The sequence below is a fragment of the Varanus komodoensis genome, unplaced genomic scaffold (genome assembly GCF_004798865.1).
Source record: "Varanus komodoensis strain SLA01 unplaced genomic scaffold, ASM479886v1 scaffold1, whole genome shotgun sequence".
In the NCBI taxonomy this organism is placed as follows: Eukaryota; Metazoa; Chordata; class Lepidosauria; order Squamata; family Varanidae; genus Varanus; species Varanus komodoensis.
Genome location: NW_025335268.1, coordinates 88,874,739 through 88,892,301, shown reverse-complemented (window position 1 = coordinate 88,892,301; position 17,563 = coordinate 88,874,739). Strand labels below are relative to the sequence as shown.

Below are 17,563 nucleotides of genomic sequence, written 5' to 3'. Positions count from 1 at the left end.
AGATGCAAAGTACACATTACTTTAAAAATGTAGCTAATAGCTATGTCTTTTTGGGGGGGGTTTTTTGAGATAATTTTAGAAAATAATTTTAATAATTACATTATTCATTAATTTATTAATTAATTTATTTATTTAGAAAATTTCTATGCTGCCCCATTCGCCGAAGCCTCAGGGCGGCTCACAAAGATATCAATTAAAATATAACACAATAAAATATAAAACCTATTACATCTGGATACCTATTTATATTTGTAATATATATGTTAGTTATACATATTTACTATAAATATAGATAGTGATAGATGCTCTAGAGAAAGTACAGGATCCATAATCTACCTCAGGACATAGGTAGATTTATCCCTCCTTTTAACCCTTCTTTTCTATTTGCATTCTTTCCTCCTTGGGGAGTTGGGCACACAAGGAATATTCAATGCAGGATATAAAAATACACTGCAAATTCATTGGGAAGAGTGAACAACATGGCAGATGCAAAAGAGTGCAAAGGTCATTTATCAGAGGAAGCACACAGATTAAGAAATTAGTACAGTCAAGCCACATGAAACAAGTGCAACACTAGAAACTTCAGGGGTATCTCTTTTTAGTAGAAGAGACATGGGGAATTACAGACCTGTTAGCCTTACGTCCATTGTAGGAAAAACAATGGAAAGGCTCATAATAGAGATCGAGTGATGCTAGATAGGGAAGGGAGGCTGGCAGCCACACAACACGGCTTCCGCAAAAACAGGTCCTGCCAGACAAATCTTGTGGAATTCTATGACAAAGTTTTGAGATGGCTAGATGGAGGGGATGCAGTGGATGTGGTATACCTGGATTTTAGCAAGGCCTTTGACAAAGTGCCCCATGATATCCTGGTGGAGAAACTGAGGAGTTTTGGGACACACCAAAGCACTGTCCAATGGATTAGGGCATGGTTGACTGACCGAAAGCAGAAGGTAACCATTAGCAGGGAATCATCGGGATGGTGGCCAGTGATAAGCAGGGTCCCCCAGGGCTCTGTCCTGGGGCCGATCCTGTTTAATCTTTTCATCAATGACATGGAAGAAGGGGTGAACAGTCTGCTGATCAAATTCGCAGACGATACTAAAACTGGAGCAGTGGCCACAATGGAGGAGCAGGTACTCCAGATCCAAAAGGATCTGGACAGACTATGGAAGTGGGCAGGAGACAACAGGATGGCATTCAATGTGGATAAGTGCAAGGTCTTGCACTTGGAGCAGAGGGATAGGTGTCATAAGTACAGGTTAGGTGACAAGCGGCTGGAAAGCAGCACTTGTGAAAGGGACCTCGGGGTACTGGTTGACTGCAGGCTAAAAATGAGTCAGCAGTGTGATGCAGTGGTCAAGAGTTGCATAGCCAGAAGTGTGGCTTCTAGATCAAGAGAGGTATTACTACCACTCTACATGACTGTGGTGCGCCTGCAATTGGAGTATTGTGTTCAGTTTTGGGCCCCTCATTACAGAAAGGATATAGCCAGGTTGGAGTCAGTGCAGCATAGGGCCACAAGGTTGGTTGTCGGTTTGCAGGGGATGGGATATGAGGCGAGACTGAGGGAACTGGGTCTCTTCAGCCTGGAGGAGAGGAGACTCAGAGGGGATATGTTGGCGACATACAGGTACGTGAGGGGATGGCACATGGAGATGGGTAGAGACCTGATCTCCCCTGCAGAAGAAGGCAGGACACGCTCCAATGGAGCAAAGCTCAGGGAACCAAGCTTCCATTTGGATGCCAGGAAGCACTTCCTGACAGTCAGGACCCCGAGGGTGTGGAATGGGCTTCCACGAGAGGTTGTTGAGGTCCCATCGGTGAGGGTGTTCAAAGGTAGGTTGGACATGCACATGGTGGGCATGTCGTTAGCAGAGCCAGCTGGTGCCGGAGGTCAGACTAGATGGCCCGGGAGGTCCCTTCTGACTTGCCCTGTTTCTATGTTTCTATGTTTTTCTAAGTTGCTTCCTAATTCAGAACCTGTGTAAGAACTTCCTGTATAAGCCAGGCCTGTTCCATTTTTATTCTGCCTTCCATAGTACCTGTGGGGATGATGATTTATTTTCAAGTGGAGTGAAACCATCTGACATATCCAAAAAGCCCCTGATGCTGCAAGTGGGGGACTGCTTTGCTTGCAGCAGGAGGAGAATGCAATCCTAAATTCGTTTAGACAAAAAACATCCTCCAGTTCCCAGCATTTCCCATCCAGCCATGTTGGGTGGGGTGGGGTGGAAGCTAGAGAACCCTTTTTGTTTAACTCTGCACAGGATGGTGCTTCAAGCTCTTTGCACAGAGGCCATTGGGCCAGCAGTTCTTTCTGAATGCCCAAAACTGTCAGGAACTGCCGATGGCCTCTGTGCAAACAGCCTAAGATGCTGAAAGAGTCTATAGATTATATTTAACAGAGAAAACAAAAGGACGATTCCTTGACTCACTCCTACATTGCCTCTCTCACTAAAGTTTTCATTATCCCAACAAATTGCTGAAAATGAAATAACTGAAATAGTTGTCACATCACTGATAAAGATACTACAAAGCTATTCAAAAATAGGTTCATAAAATTGTACATTTATGCAAATGTGTTTTTTTACCTTCAAGTTTATAAACTGCCACCATTGCATACAGAATTTTCCCATTAGCCCACAATGGAAAGTTGTAGGGAAACAATGCTTTTTTGAAAGGTGTTGAAAGTGGGATCCTGCATTTGGTGGCAAGCACCTGTAAGGTAGCCTGGGCCCTTTGGAACCCACTGAATCCTAAGTCGGACTCTTGGACCATCTAGCTCAGTATATTGCCAACCTGGAGTGACAGGTGCTCTTCAGAGTTTCAGGCAGGAGTTTTCCAGGCCTCCTGGGAGATGCCGAAGTTCACATCTGAAATCTTCTGCATACAAACATCTACCCTATCACTGAGCTATGACCTATCCCATGGACTGGAAGCCAAAGCAGGCAGTCCTTTATTTAAGGCCACCAGGTACTGCTTTAAAAGGGCTGTTAGGTGGTTGGTTGGTTGTCTGTACAAGGCTAATAAGATTTCACAATGGTACCAAGTAAGTCTGCAGAACTATTGACAAATATTATGCACTGTGTTAAGTTATCAGCAATGTGGCTGGATAGGTAGAAAGCTGTACTTGTAGCCAGGAGTCATCACTGCCATGTTTTCATATCTTTGAACTTATCCTAATAGGAGGAAAAAGTCATATGAAATAAGCAAAAAAGCTTCTTCAATCCACCTTGTGTGAATATCAATGGACTAGTACAGAGGATTAATATTCAGAATACATCTTTTCTGTGCATGTTGTATTTGGTTTGACAACACACTTGAATACAGATTTCTGTGCTTAATACTCCAAAAGGGATTCAAGACTGGCTATCAAACAGGGCAAAGAACACTCCCTTGTTCTGTTAAACAAGGGACATTTTTTTCCTTAGGTGGTCCAGGGAGCCTCTGCATGGTAAAACATCACTCTTTTGCATCTTCTTAGCATCTATTTCTCACCTGGGCAGCAGGGAGCTTTCCTAACACAATCAAATGTAAAGTAAGATAAAGAAGCCTTCAGGTCAGTTTTTTCTTTTTCTTTTTGTGATATGTTCCCAGAACTGGCTGGCATCCCATTGCTCTTTACTTTTTTGCTTTCTGTGCACACAAGCATCGTCCTGACCATACGGCACATTTTCAGAGTACAGAATTGACAAGAAATAGAAAGGTAACCTAGACCAACCCACTTCCAATCATCCACTCATTAGTTCCCCACAGATTAACACAGAGATTTAGAGCTACCAAGTGATTTATCTACCAAATGAACAGGTCCTGATGGCTCAAGCCAGCAAGGCAGGCCATATAACTCTCAGGCAGTTCACAGCATGATAACATTATATATAATAGTTAACATTCAACAACTGAAAAACAAAACCACACATACACCCCAATTCAGGCCACTTTTGGCTGCCAGGTTGGAAATGTGTTAAAAATCTATTGTTCTCAAACAGAATTATTTTTCTCAGGACAGGGCATTTTAATAGGCTCATATGCCATTAGCAAGTCTAGTAAGGGAAATATGGTAAATGGCACTGTACAAATGATCCAGCCCACCCAGGTTTCTGCATCTAGCTTGCCATGGGTCCTGATGTACCAGAGCAAGGGAGCTCAAACCACCAAGATCAGAGTTGAAAGGATCCCAATGGGACTACCGCTAAAGCCCTGGAATGAAAAATGCTAGATAACCTCCACAGCATACCCAGCTCTCATCTGAAATGAGGGCCACATGACTGTGATGACAATGGCTGCCACATGAAGCCTTTGATGTTGAAAAATCAGCTTTGCAATGGCTGGATGCAAGAAGGAATGCAAAATATTAAGTGGAAAGTACTGCCTGAAGGTGCTGAGACAACCTTCTAACATACTTACTTCCAATGCATACATAACCACACCCCAGACTCCACTCCACAAAACTACAGTTAATTATATCACGGACACAGCAAGACTGGGTGGTGAGGGAGGGAGTTTCCAAACTTGGGCAAGGAGAGACACATCCCCTCAGCTTCACTTCTGTTACCCTTATGAGTTCTGTCGAATCGTCATCTGTTGACAAATACTTCTTAGAGCAGCTTTGTCTGTACTAAGGATTTGCCATTTTAGTATATGATCTTGTATATATTTATCCTATATAGACTGGTGATTAATTTGCAGAATGGGCGTAATCATGGACTCATACACGCATACTTCCTTGTGACAAGTAAGATGGGTGAAAATGATCCTGAGCTCCCTTATAAAAAGGAAATCCAGTCTGGACACCAGTATCAATGAATATGTGTGCCTCATCTTACTGTGAAACTACAACTGAGAGCCATTGTGGTGTAGTCCTTAGCATGTTGAACTGGTTCTCAGGAGATCTGAGGTCTAGTCCCCATTCTGACATGAAGCCCTCTGAGTAACTTTGGGCCAGTCACTGACTCAGTCTAATTTACCTCACAGGGTTGTTGTGGGGATAAAATGGAGAAAAGGGATTATGTAAGCTGCCTTAGTGTCCTTGTAAGAAAAAAGTAGAGTATAAATATAGTAAACAAAACAAACAAAATGCTATATTTATAAATCCAGTGCATCATGTAAAGGCATGAGTCAACACACCATGGATTATGTGCCCACTTAGGCTAGCTGTCTAGTGAAGAACTAGGGCTATTTCCCTTTAAGTTTTTTTTCTTTTCTTAGAAAGGAATTGATTAAAAGAGCTTCAAGTTTACGAGATCCTTTTTTTAAGGCAAGGATTGCTCAAGATGATCTGTTAGGTCTTCTTTGATTCTAAAAACCAGCTGCCTTTCTGCTTTGGAAAAATGAGCCATGTGCCTCATTTTTTACACTGTTAATACGAAGTGCAAGCTGACAAGTGATTGTGCCCCTTAGACTGTGGTAGCACATAGTTACAACATATACAGGCTAGGTAAAAGCCTTTCTGGGGGACAGTTTGTTTGCAGAAACTCTCAAGATGTTCCATTAAGGGAACGTACCACCGTTCTTTCTTTAAAACACTCAGGTAAATAGAGAGGTGCTAATTTAAGTTGTCTACATTATATGAGCAATTGCTGTGGTAGCTAAGGGTGCAGTCCTTTGCATATTTAGATAGAAAAAAAACCTGTGCTACTTCTCCCAGCTTGCAGGATTGTACCCTGAGTGAATTGTAAAGCCAAATATAGACAAATAAGGGCTGAATGGTTGACACATTGTTAAAGACTGAAAGAGAAACACGTGATGGATGGATGGATGGATGGATGGATAGACAGGTAAATAGAAGAAATGCAGGAACCTACCTCTGATTCCATGAAACCACATCCAATATATGTCAAAATCTTTAGGTCCATACAATGGAACTAAAGAACCCCGAGCTATCCTCTGTTGGTCCCTGGATGCTGGAGAACTAAACATTCTGTTGACCAGTCGCTTCTACAGTTGTGTATCCTCTAACAGTTCTACATGAAACCCTTTTGCATAGTCCACTCTACTGCTTCCTTCCTCCTATGAATCCATTTGCTTTCTTGTTTCATCTCCAATTACACATCCCATGCACAGTTGATCTAGACTGAAAGCAAAGCCTATCACTTCTATCCCCCACTGGATCCCCACTTTCCCTGAAGGTGACAGATCTGTCATCCATCGGTCCAACTTTGTTGTTTTTCTGTTAAGGACAAGCAGTGAGTGACTCCACAGTTAAGTTGACAACATACAGACGCACACGCAGACACTCGCGGGAACATCTTTTCTTTCTTTCTTTCTTTTTCCCATGAGGATTTTTTCCCTTTTTGCAAAAAAATGCAAGCAAAAGAAAAAAACAAGGTTTTCTATTGAAGGTACATCTCTTCTTCAATATGAAGACATTAACTGGATTGGTCTGGATCCCCATGCAGTGGTCAGTGAAGTCCTTTGGTAACTGATGGAACGATGTCATGATATCCTAGTAGATACTGTTAAAGAAAATTCCCCACCCTTTATCAGCAAAAGAGGGGAAACAGCTGGGTCTGAAGGGCTCCACGAGAAGAACTAAAGAAGAGAAGGAAAGGAACGTGGCTGCTGAAGATGGTTGCTCTGGGTTGCATCTCGTTCCTCCCCAGTGGCCCCTGGACTACTGCTCACTGGTGGGATTTAAGTCTCTTTTCTCCCAACACGCATTGGTCTTGTCTTCACTGTTTTTAAATATATGATTTGTACATATTTATATGTATGTATATGCTGTTTCCCATGGCATCAGTAAGTGTGCTTCTGTTGGTGAGAAACGGAAGTCCTGTACTCTTTGTCTGTAGCTTATAGTAAGTTTTCAGACTATAATCCAACCTCTGCAAACATCTCACTGCCTTGTCAACTGACCCTCCCCTCCCACATCCAACCCTCCTTTGTCTGCCCCTCTCTTTTCCCATTGTTGTCAGAAGAAACGAAGGGTCATGCCATCGAAGTTGGTGACTGGCTCATCTGCACTCTCATAGACTGGACACTGTTCAGGATCTTCTTTTGGTGCCCAGCTAAGGTTACCCCTATTCTTAGAAGATCTCTGCAAAAGACAAGAGAGAAGATCATGCTCATGCAGCTTGGCCCGTGCCCAAAATATCTTCCTTGAGTATTTTGACATGATACATGAGTTGGCAAATTCAAAATCAAGCAGCAGAAACTGTAGGTTGGTAACTGCCAAAAGAGCAATTGGTATTGATAAACAATGCAGAATAAAGGTGACTACATATATGCCTGATTAAAATTTAATATTTTCGTCAAACTCACAACAAATAGATGCTTGAGTATAAAAGGAATAGAAATAACTTCCCAATTATCTTGAGATTGTAAATTACTCTGCGGTTGAGAGTGAGGTTATTCTCAGTAGAATTTAAGGAGGGGACTCCCTGAATATAAACTGACCGATTGTCTTAGTTCTCATTGTTAGGTATCTACATTGGAACTACTGCAATGTCTGAATGAGGGGGACTATGGAAGACATTCCACATTATACAGAGTCAGTAGTATATCTTCAGCTTGAGGAAGAGAGCTGATGGGAAAATAGCAGCAAAAATGTGCATTTAGGAAAGAAAGTCTACCAGTTAAAGATGCTGTGAGGATGCATGGAACTGATGCAAGGGTGATAGATACAAGGAATGTGCAAGCACTTCTGGAGCACAAGGGCATTCTGGGAACAAATGGGTCTGTCAAGAGAAGCAGAAGCGGAACGGCAAAGGGCCTTTGGGGGAGACACTGCCTGAACTACTTTCCTTTTGTATATGTGTATTTATTTAAAAGCTTTATAAATCATTTTTTCATATTCATTTCAAAAGCAGTATGTGAACTAAAAAACAAGTAAATAATACATCCATAAAGCAATATAATCTAAATAAATCGAATAATGATAATAAACACAAACAAAAAAAGAGTCAGTACAGCAGCAGGATTCATATAGCAGCCAGAAAAGCAATTGGTTGATTTTCAAAGGCTACAGAGAACAAAACATTAGCATGTTCCCAGGTCTTCAGTTCTACAGATCTAGAGTCTATTTGAAGCATTTAAAGAAAGGTCTGGACTCATCTTCTCCCATTGCTGAAATAAATAACTAGGAATGAGAAGATGCTACTTACTCTGATGTCATCTGTGCAACTAATTGAAGGGATGTGAATCCAGCAGTTAGAAAACTGTCTCTGTACTGGTTCATTTTGATGGCACTAAGCCAATCTTCTACTGAGGTAAAGGCAGTGAAGTCTGGGATGGAGCGGTCCAACAGTGGCTGGGAAGGCCTAGAACATGAGACAAGGTCAGGGAGGAGAATCTCTTGCAGTTAACCAAGGTTAGAAAAACAGAGAAACTTCCAGTCTTTTCTCACTAATCCCAACCCTTGTGAAAAAAAGAGAAAAACGCACACCCTGACTGAATCACAAAATAATGCACAGCACAGCACTCAGGCCTCACTGATCCTTTTTGTTTTTGACTTGGAACTACAAACTTGTGTCTTTGAAACTAAGTTTCAGTTCATTTATTTATTTGGAATTCTTGTATGTCACCCTATTCGCATAAGCCTCGGGGCGGCTTCCAACACATAAATAAATATCTATACAAATACATAAAAACTGGAAACATCCTGGCATAATAATTTAAAACCAATAAATAAAATTAGCAATTATTAAAATAATGTTTAAATAAAAAGGTCTTGGCCTAGCGCCGAAAAACAAATAACGTCGGTGCCAGACAGACCTCTCTGGGGAGCGTATTCCATAAGTGGGGCGTCACCACAGAGAAGGCCCTCTTCCAGGTACTCACCCTCCTAATATCTTTCATGGAGGGTTCCCGGAGAAGGGCCTCTGCCGCCGATCTCAAGGGGCGGGAGGGCAAATATGGACACAGGCACTCCTTTAGATAACCAGTTCATTGAAGAGTTCTGGGGTCCAAGTACAGACAGAAGTCGTACAACTTTCAGTATTTTCCGACCAGCAATGCTGATGCAGGAATACTGGCAGTTGCAAGACTGTTGCAAGACTGTTTTGTGTCTAAACATGCATAAGATTGTGCATCTCCCATTTAGTTGGGAGAGCAAATTTGCATTGGTGAGATGAGGTAAACCACACACTTACTGATATTTTGAAGATTTTAGCATTTTTAAATGCTACTGTAATAGAAAATATTAAAAGCCGACCATTCCTTCTAGAACTAACTGGAAGCTTGCATTAATTAAAATTGTAAATTATCTCACATTTCCTTCTTTAAATGAAACCTGTATCAAGAGTTTTTTAGTAGCAATATTTATTTAAATTTAATCATTTGATCAATTAGTTAAAACTACACAGAGGTGATTGATCAGTGGAGTATTCTTTAACTGGTTGAAAGCTGCAGCCCCATATTTGGCTTTCAGGGCTTCTTCCAGAGCATAGTAAGGCAACTGGAAACTTACACAGCGGTGATGGTAGCCACGGTTTTGAGGCTTGCCGGATTTCGGATCATTTTATCTAGAGTGTTAACTATTTCAGCAAAGCGTGGTCGGGTGTTGCGGTCTTTTTGCCAACAGTCTAACATAAGTTGGTGCAGTGCAGCAGGGCAGTCCATGGGGGGAGGCAGCCGGTAGTCTTGCTCAATTGCATTAATTACCTATGAAGGAAAAGTGTGCTGTTTCATTAAACAGAGAAATAGACAAAAACATAATTTAACCTGAAGAAAAACCTCCAGACCATTGCTAAGTGTATATAGACCATATCTCCAGAAACAACGGTGAAAGCTTTGGTATTTGTTTAGTTCCAGATAGGCATATTTTTCTTCTTCTTAGGGATGATTTAAAAATTCATTTCAGTTTATTTCTGATCCATATTTACCAAGTTTACACTTCCTGAACCAAACACAGACCCAGTCATATAATCTGTGGTTGAAGTTAACACATTTCTGAGTTTTCGGTATGGTTTGACAGCATGTGTAAACTTTTAAAATGTGCATGGAAAATGTGCTTTTGAAAAATGTGTCTAAATATATGCTTCAGTCCATGGAATAAGAATACAGAAATTTCAAGGATGCACACAATTGATGCTTATATATACACTGGAAAAATGCCCATGAAAATACACATAATGCGACAAAAATGAAAATAAAGATCTTTCTGATAGATCCAGGATAAAATGAACTTTGAAGTGAAATTTAGAGAGTTGAGTCTTGCTTGTTGAACATCCCTGCTTCCCCTAATGCTGCAGATTTAGTGCCACGCAAGTTGCTGGAAACGATTGACAGCAAAACAAGGAGACAGCAGAGGGTGAGGTGACTAGATGGAGTCACTGGAGAGGTGGGTGTGAGCTTGGGTGGACTCCGGGGGATGGTGGAGGACAGGAGAGCCTGGAGGAATGTTGTCCATGGGGTTGCGATGGGTCAGGCACGACTTTGCTACTCACCAAACAAAAACAAGATACAACCACACAACTGGCAATTTCAGTGCTTCATATTTGTTGCTGATGTTGTTTCTTTGCTGAATAGCACACAATGGGAGGGTGGAGTAATCTGGTATGCAGAAAGGGGGGGAATGTTGGTATGGGGAAAGGGGGAATGTTAGGAAACCTTGCCTTGGTCCTGATCTTGATCACCTATCCTATTCCCTCTGGTAAAAGAATCACCTATCCTCCCATTAGTGCGAGTGGGGCCTTTCCCCCAGATGCAAATCACAGCTCTGTGGGGGAGAAGAGTGTGGTCCTGATCAAGACTTCTTCCCTGCCTCCTGTGCCTGGTACTCAGCAAAAAAGAAACAATCACACAAGGCCAACTCTTCATGTTTAATTTCACAAGGGACAGGAGGATCAGTGAGACTGCAAGCTTACCAAGGTTCTCCAAGTTCCACCCAAAAGTTCAGTCTGCCCCATTGCCACTCCCAGATTCCCAAATGTGACCTACTGTTGTTGCTGTCAAATGAGAAAACTGTACAATTTGGGTGCACATTTTATTTAAAGTGCACAGCCTTAATTTGCCCATAGCCATTGTTCAAAGAATGCTTTTTAAATTTTTAAATGTGTATTTTTTAAGCACACATTTTTCTACTAATTGCAATTACAATTGCAATTTTGAAAACAAGGGCAAGGTTGGGAATAAGCACGCTTTGTCCAAAAAATGCAGTTACATTTGGGGGTGCAAAAGGAGCAAGTTATCATCAAGAAAGAAGCCAAATAAAGTGATCAAACACCCCCAAATTTCACATAATTTGGCTAGTGCAACAGCAGAAGGAAGAGGGAGTTTACTTGCCCCTGCTGATGAGGACACAGCCTCTCTGCTAGTGAAGAGCTATAACAAAGTAGTAATGCTAATCTCTACTATGTGGTTATGTAGAGTAAGCAGTTGGATAGTTTGGATGTAGAAAACACAATCCTGTATTCAACCAGTCAAGCCTCCAGTTGCCCTGTGCCATTAGCCAGTCCTATCATTCTTATAAGACGTAGCCCTTCTACAAGCTACACAGCATCCTTTTCTACACAACAGTGTTCACTACCATACTGTCATGGTTGCTGGAGAAAAAGAAGCTACTTGCCCTGTGCACATAGCACAGTGGAAGCACTCCTGACTCTAAAGGAAGCAAGGCACTCCGAGGTTAATTTCACCTCTGGGGCCTCAAGACAAAGGCAGTCTCTTCCCTGTTAGCTGCAGCCACTCTCATTATCTCTGCCTATCATGCTCTCAGGCAGGAGTTCATCAAGTCCTTGCACCCGGCTCATAAACCCTCTGAACATTTTCAAAGGCCTGCCAGTGTCCAATTACCACTACATTGGCTGGCTTGTCTTGCCAATTCCTCTCCCTTTCTCAGTTTCTTTCATCCAGGAAGCTCTTTCTTACAGCAAAGATTCAAGAAGGGGTGGGTGGGAAGGGGAAGCTGGGGTCTGTACCTCACAGTTAGCATTTTTCAGTCCTTCTCCAGAGCACAGCAGGAACTGAGCTTGGAACCAACTCCAGTGTTTCTTGTCAAAAACCCACCAGTAGATTAAGCAGAGAGACCCTAATCTTCAGACGCAAATGTGATGCACAGCTCACTGTGGCTTAGATACTAAGGACGAACTCTTTTTTCTGTACAGTACTGTTCAATCTACAATAATGTGTCAATCTGCCATTATTTACACGGCTAATAAACATCTTTCTTTATGCCAAACTCTACCTAATAGGTGGATGTTAACCTTTTCTGTGAACGTATAAGACAAGCTGGGCCATTCAGTTCTAAGCAGAAATCACTGACTGAACTACCTTAGAGTTGCAGGATTGCCACACATTTAGAAAATAACACTCAGTTAACATAATAGAAGTTTATAATACATGCTATGTTGAAAAGGCAGAAGTATTTATTCTTTCCCTTTCAGAAAGAATAAACTTGAGGAACCTAGTACTTGAGTGAAAGTCAAGAGGTTCAGGCCAGGCAGACAGAAGAACTATTTTCTCAACCACCAATAACTTATAGAATTAACACAAAACAAGCTTATATGGCATTTGGACAAATTCAAGGAGGTTAGATCTTTCTAGAATTTTAACATAACAGCTAAACAAAGCCTCTAAGTTCAGAGGTTGTAAATTTCTGAAGACTAATTGGTGGAAACATGCTATGAAAGACTGAGGACTTTTTATACAATTCTGTTGGGAATCTTGAAGACATTTGAACAAGATACTGAATGGAATAGTTCCCTAGATCTTTTCAGAAGTCTCCTTATAGCACAACCTGGGAGACCTCATGTAAATAGGCATATTTTCAGACACTGTTTCTGGGAAAGGAAGAGTACTGTACATCATGTTTATCCAGTAAGGCCACTTTCTACACTGAACAAAAACACCCTCACCTAATGAAAAAGCTTCAAAGGGGCAGAATTTCATACAGGGAATGTTAGCAAAGCACACATGGAGATAATATTTGAATCGCATTATGCAAACCTGACTTCACAAATGCCATTGTGATCATTGAGTCTTTCTGGTCATGACAAACAGACAGAGGAAAGGATTCTTCAGACTCACATCTTGGTTGGACATGTCCCAGTAGGGCCTTTCCCCAAACGACATCACTTCCCACATGACAATGCCGTAACTCCACACATCGCTTGCAGAGGTGAACTTGCGGTAGGCGATGGCCTCTGGGGCTGTCCACCTCACTGGGATCTTGCCACCCTGAAGGAGAAGGAAAAGCCATGGTTAACTGTAGGCAGCTGTATGGATAACTCCCCGTGTAAGGTACAATTGATCCAACAGGTATAGGACACACTGAATCTATTGCAACTTCCTAGCATGGTCGTATACACTCTGTTGTTAGCATTTATTTATTTAATTTCTATACCACCCAACAGCCAAAGTACTGTCTCAGTTCAAACTAGAAAGGAAGAAATTTGTTCAGGTTGCCTTTTAATGATGAGTTTTACAATTCCATAGTTTCAAACCAAAGCTCAGTTATCTTTCATAATTTGTGCCTCTTAAAATTTTGCAGTGTTCTTCAACTTATTGCTTCCCCAAATGTGTATATTAGAGGAATTAATATTAAAATGCTTTCTATTAGGAAAATTGCTTCCAAAACGAGTGCATCAGGCAAAAATGCATACAAAATGCATGTGTATGGAGACATGTGCTAAACTTTGTATGAGTTTGCATGAACATAATTTAAGACTGAAGAAATTCTTTTGACCATGTCAAAGCCTGGGGGATTACTGGGGTTACCACAGGTAGCCCATTCCAAGTGACAGACTGCCAAGAGATGGTTGTGAATTTCCCCTCCCTATGACTTTGTCCCTTATGTAGCAGTAGCAGAATGTCTAAGTTTCTTTTGACATTCTGGGAAGCTGCTATCAGGGCATGTTTTATGAGTTGCATGACACATTATGTACATTTGAGTGTCAAATGTGCTTGTAGACATGTCTTCATTGTAGTTAGATGTAAGATATTTCATATGTGCAAATAAAGCAATGGTGTTAGCTAGGTGGGATAGCCAACATCCTGAAAGATCCAAAAAAAAAAAAAAAAAGATTCAAGGTGATCTTGATAGGTTGGAGCACTGGGCTGAAAACAACAGAATGGAAAGCATTTCACAATCTGAATATAAGTCAACAACGTGATGTGGCTGCAGAAAGGGCAAATACACTTTTACAGTGCATTGATAGAACGATAACTTCCAAATCATGTGAAGTACTAGTTCCCCTCTGCTCAGCACTGGTTACACCTCATCTGGAGTAGTGTGTCCAGTTCTGGGCACCACAATTTAAGAAAGATGCAGACAAGCTGGGCAGTGTTTGGAGGAGGGCAACATAGATGCTCCAGGGCCTGGGAACAAAGCCTTGTGAGACAAGGGTGAAAGAACTGTGCATGTTTAGTCTTGAGAAGACTGAGGGATGATATGATAACATTATTTGAGTATTTGAAAAGTTGTTACAAAGAGGGAGGCCAAGATCTTTTCTTAAACATCTCAGAGTGCAGGACATGGAACAACAGGCTCAAGTTACAGGAAGCCAGGTTCTGCCCGAACATGAGAAAGAACTTCTGACTGTTACAACAGTTCAAGAATGTGGCCAATTATCTAGGGAGGTTGTGGGTTCTCCTTCACTCGAGGCATTCAAGATGCTACTGGACAGCCCTCTGAGAGAAATGGTTTAACTTTGAGTCCTGCACTGAGCACAGGGTTGGACCTGACGGCCCTCTGGCCCCTTCCAACTCTACTATTCTGTGACATTAGGACAATGTCTCCAATTTCCTTTACATTTCCCAGGCCTACTTTAAACCAAATTCTGAGAAAGCCAGTGTGCTACAGTGGTTGGAGTGCTGGGCCGGGACTTGCGAGGCTACTCAGCCATGATGTTCATGAGGTGACTGAGTACCAGTCATTGATTCTCAGCCTGACCTTCATCACAGAGTTGTTGCTGCAAAGATGAAACAGAGAGAAGGACAAGTATGTAAACTGCCTTAGGTCCTTTGCAAGAATAAAACAGCAGACATAAAACTAATTATAATTCAATTTGGTTGCAACTTTGTGGTATTAGTGCATGAACATACATTTCAGGGGTCTTCAGTTGTGGTCGCCTGCTGTCAGGACAATAAATGAAAAGCAAGACAGTGGAGAGTCAAGGCCAAAGCCAACCAATGCTCAGAGCATGCTTCCCTCCTCCCCTGCACTTATTGCTGCTGTCTTTCCTTCTGCCTGTTGCTACAGGAATCTAAGGGTCTGCATTCAGGCAGGTGACTCAGTGTCGTGATTTATCTTCTAGCCCTGGTTTTAGACAGATATCTTAATGAAATAGATCACAGTTGAGTTATATTTATCCTGCTCCATGTGCTTGCCCTTCATGCCATGGAAGCATGATTTCCAATAGTAAATATAACAATGAACTCATAGGAGCATCAAGCTCTATGCAACCTCATTCTTGAGATTTACCATTTACATTTTTAAAAAGGCTAAAGTTGCCCAGGATGCATCCTAATGTCTTTGGTTCAGGAAGATGCAATTCAGGTCAGCAGAAAAGTGTGAAACGCTCTTTTAGCCAAACTGGTTGAAACATGAGGAGCAAGACAAGCAGGAAGGGGATTATTTAAGGCATCATGCTAAGCTTGTTTAGACAGAAAAAAATGGCCTAAGACTTCCAGCATTCCCCAGCTAGCTATTTCAATCCTCCAAATATAAACAGATGTGTGCTTGCTCTGTTCCACCAATGTACATTTTCTTTACCAATTAATGCTACAATCCAATGCATATTTAGATAGAGTCCTCTGATTTCCAAATACTAAGGGTTGTAGGACTTTTTGCCTTAACATGCATAGGATTGCACCCTTAGACATTTTAGTAAGTTTCAATAGATTTAATAAACGACACAATTATTATTGTTCCTGTTACCAGGATAGGGAAATGTAGTGTCAGTGAGAAAAGCAGTGAATCCAAGGGAAGCTAGAAAGATGGTTACAATGAGATCACAGCCAACTTTAAAGCTATCTTGTCATCCTACTTATCATACTCTCCCTTTTTCCTAATACTAGAACCTAGAGTTATTTAACAGAAGTTTCACAGCAGACAAAAGGAAGTCTTTCTTCACACAATGCTTATTTGTTCCCTCCTGCAGGTTCTCATGAAAGCTACCAACACCCTCACTTTCAAGAGGGATTTAGACATGTTTATGGAAGATAAGCCTACTGGTGGTTACTAGTTATAGTGGCTACCTCCAGTATCAGACACAGTATTCCTCTCCATACTAGCTGCTATGAAACATTAGCAAGAGGGGGCTGTTTGTGGACTTTCCATAGTTGGCCATTATAAAACCAGAATGTTGGACTATTTAAGCTGTTTGTCTGATCCAGCACATCTTTTCCTATGTACATATTTTCCACAAAGGAACTTTGAACTTGCAGCTTTGTGTTGGTTGGTTGCTTGTCTGTTCTTAGAACTATAATTCCCAGTGTTCTGTGGGTGGACATAGATTAATACAAAATATTTTTAGGTTTGTGACATAGATAGACCTTAGCCCATGGCTCCAGCTGAAATGAATTGCTAGTCCCTGCACTTACACCTTGATGTGGGAGACACAAATAGCTCCTGCAGCATGAGCTATTTGTTGTAAGAAAAATAACATTATGACATTTATTCAACAGTGATGGGTAAAAGAAGAGAGTTACAAAACTAGCAAAATCTCATTTCTATAAATGCCAATGAACATACAAGTGTTTTGGAAAGGACAGTATATTTCTTACAGAAATTATATAGGTGCCCTCACACTTCCCAAAAGCAGACATCAAAAGCTGACAGCAACAGCTGTTCCCCTGCACCTCTTTGCATGTCAAGTAGAAGCAACAGTCTTCAGGGTTTTATCCTGAGTGACACGTTCTCACCCTTGGCTGTTTTGTGTTGCGAAGCATGCAAACTTCCTTTGTGTCAGAAAGATGGTGAGGGAAGGGCAAGGAAATGAGGCTGCCCTTGGCACAGAAATGACAGCTAATCAGAGGAAGTTGGGAACACCAGATGAGGAGCAACATGCATTTTGGTTTCCCAACCTAATATAAACTTCCAGGGCTAGGAGGTGGCTATGCAGGTTTCCTTTCATTGCATTTCAGAGCATGTCTGAAAGCATACATTTCTGGATGACTCTATCTCATCGGGTTACAAAAGAAGGAAGTATATCCATTGCTAGAACGATGGAAAGGAACCTACTGAAATGAAGAAGGCTGAGAATGAGCTTGTCATGCCATAAGTGTTCATACAGCAATGGTAGAGACTTCTGTGGTTTTATGAATCATGGGTTCCTACCAAGTTGAGTTGGTTTCACATAGTTTAATCAACTTCTCTGAAAAAGTGCAGAAATGGACAGTACGGGTTTAAGGCAATTGCACTGTTCACACCCATTTGAATAACACTGAGCATGCATCCCAGACATCTAGAGCATCAAACAAGTGAAAAAAGCTAAATTTTACAGCTGGAGAAGTGCACGGAAGATCAACACCAAGAGTGGGCAAGGGAAATTAGGAGATGCTCAAAAGACTTGCAGTGCCCAAAGGTTGCTACCACCAGGCACTACCATTGTTAGGAACTAGGGATGAATGATCTCTGAAACTTGTCTAAAACTGTTTCATTAATTATTATTACTTAATT

General features: G+C 41.4%; 1 protein-coding gene across 1 annotated transcript in view; it reads right to left on the bottom strand.

The window, feature by feature from the left end:
* Window positions 1-6,318: 6,318 nt before the first annotated feature.
* Window positions 6,319-17,563, bottom strand: part of EPHB1 (EPH receptor B1) — a 470,470-nt gene continuing 459,225 nt past the window's right edge. Inside the window, exons 13-16 of the mRNA XM_044434348.1 lie at window positions 12,970-13,119; window positions 9,410-9,603; window positions 8,106-8,261; window positions 6,319-7,039 (exon numbers count right to left, since the gene is read on the bottom strand). Of these exons, the coding sequence (XP_044290283.1) occupies window positions 6,931-7,039; window positions 8,106-8,261; window positions 9,410-9,603; window positions 12,970-13,119 (609 nt within the window). The 3' untranslated portion in view covers window positions 6,319-6,930. The remainder of the gene's footprint in view (window positions 7,040-8,105; window positions 8,262-9,409; window positions 9,604-12,969; window positions 13,120-17,563) is intronic.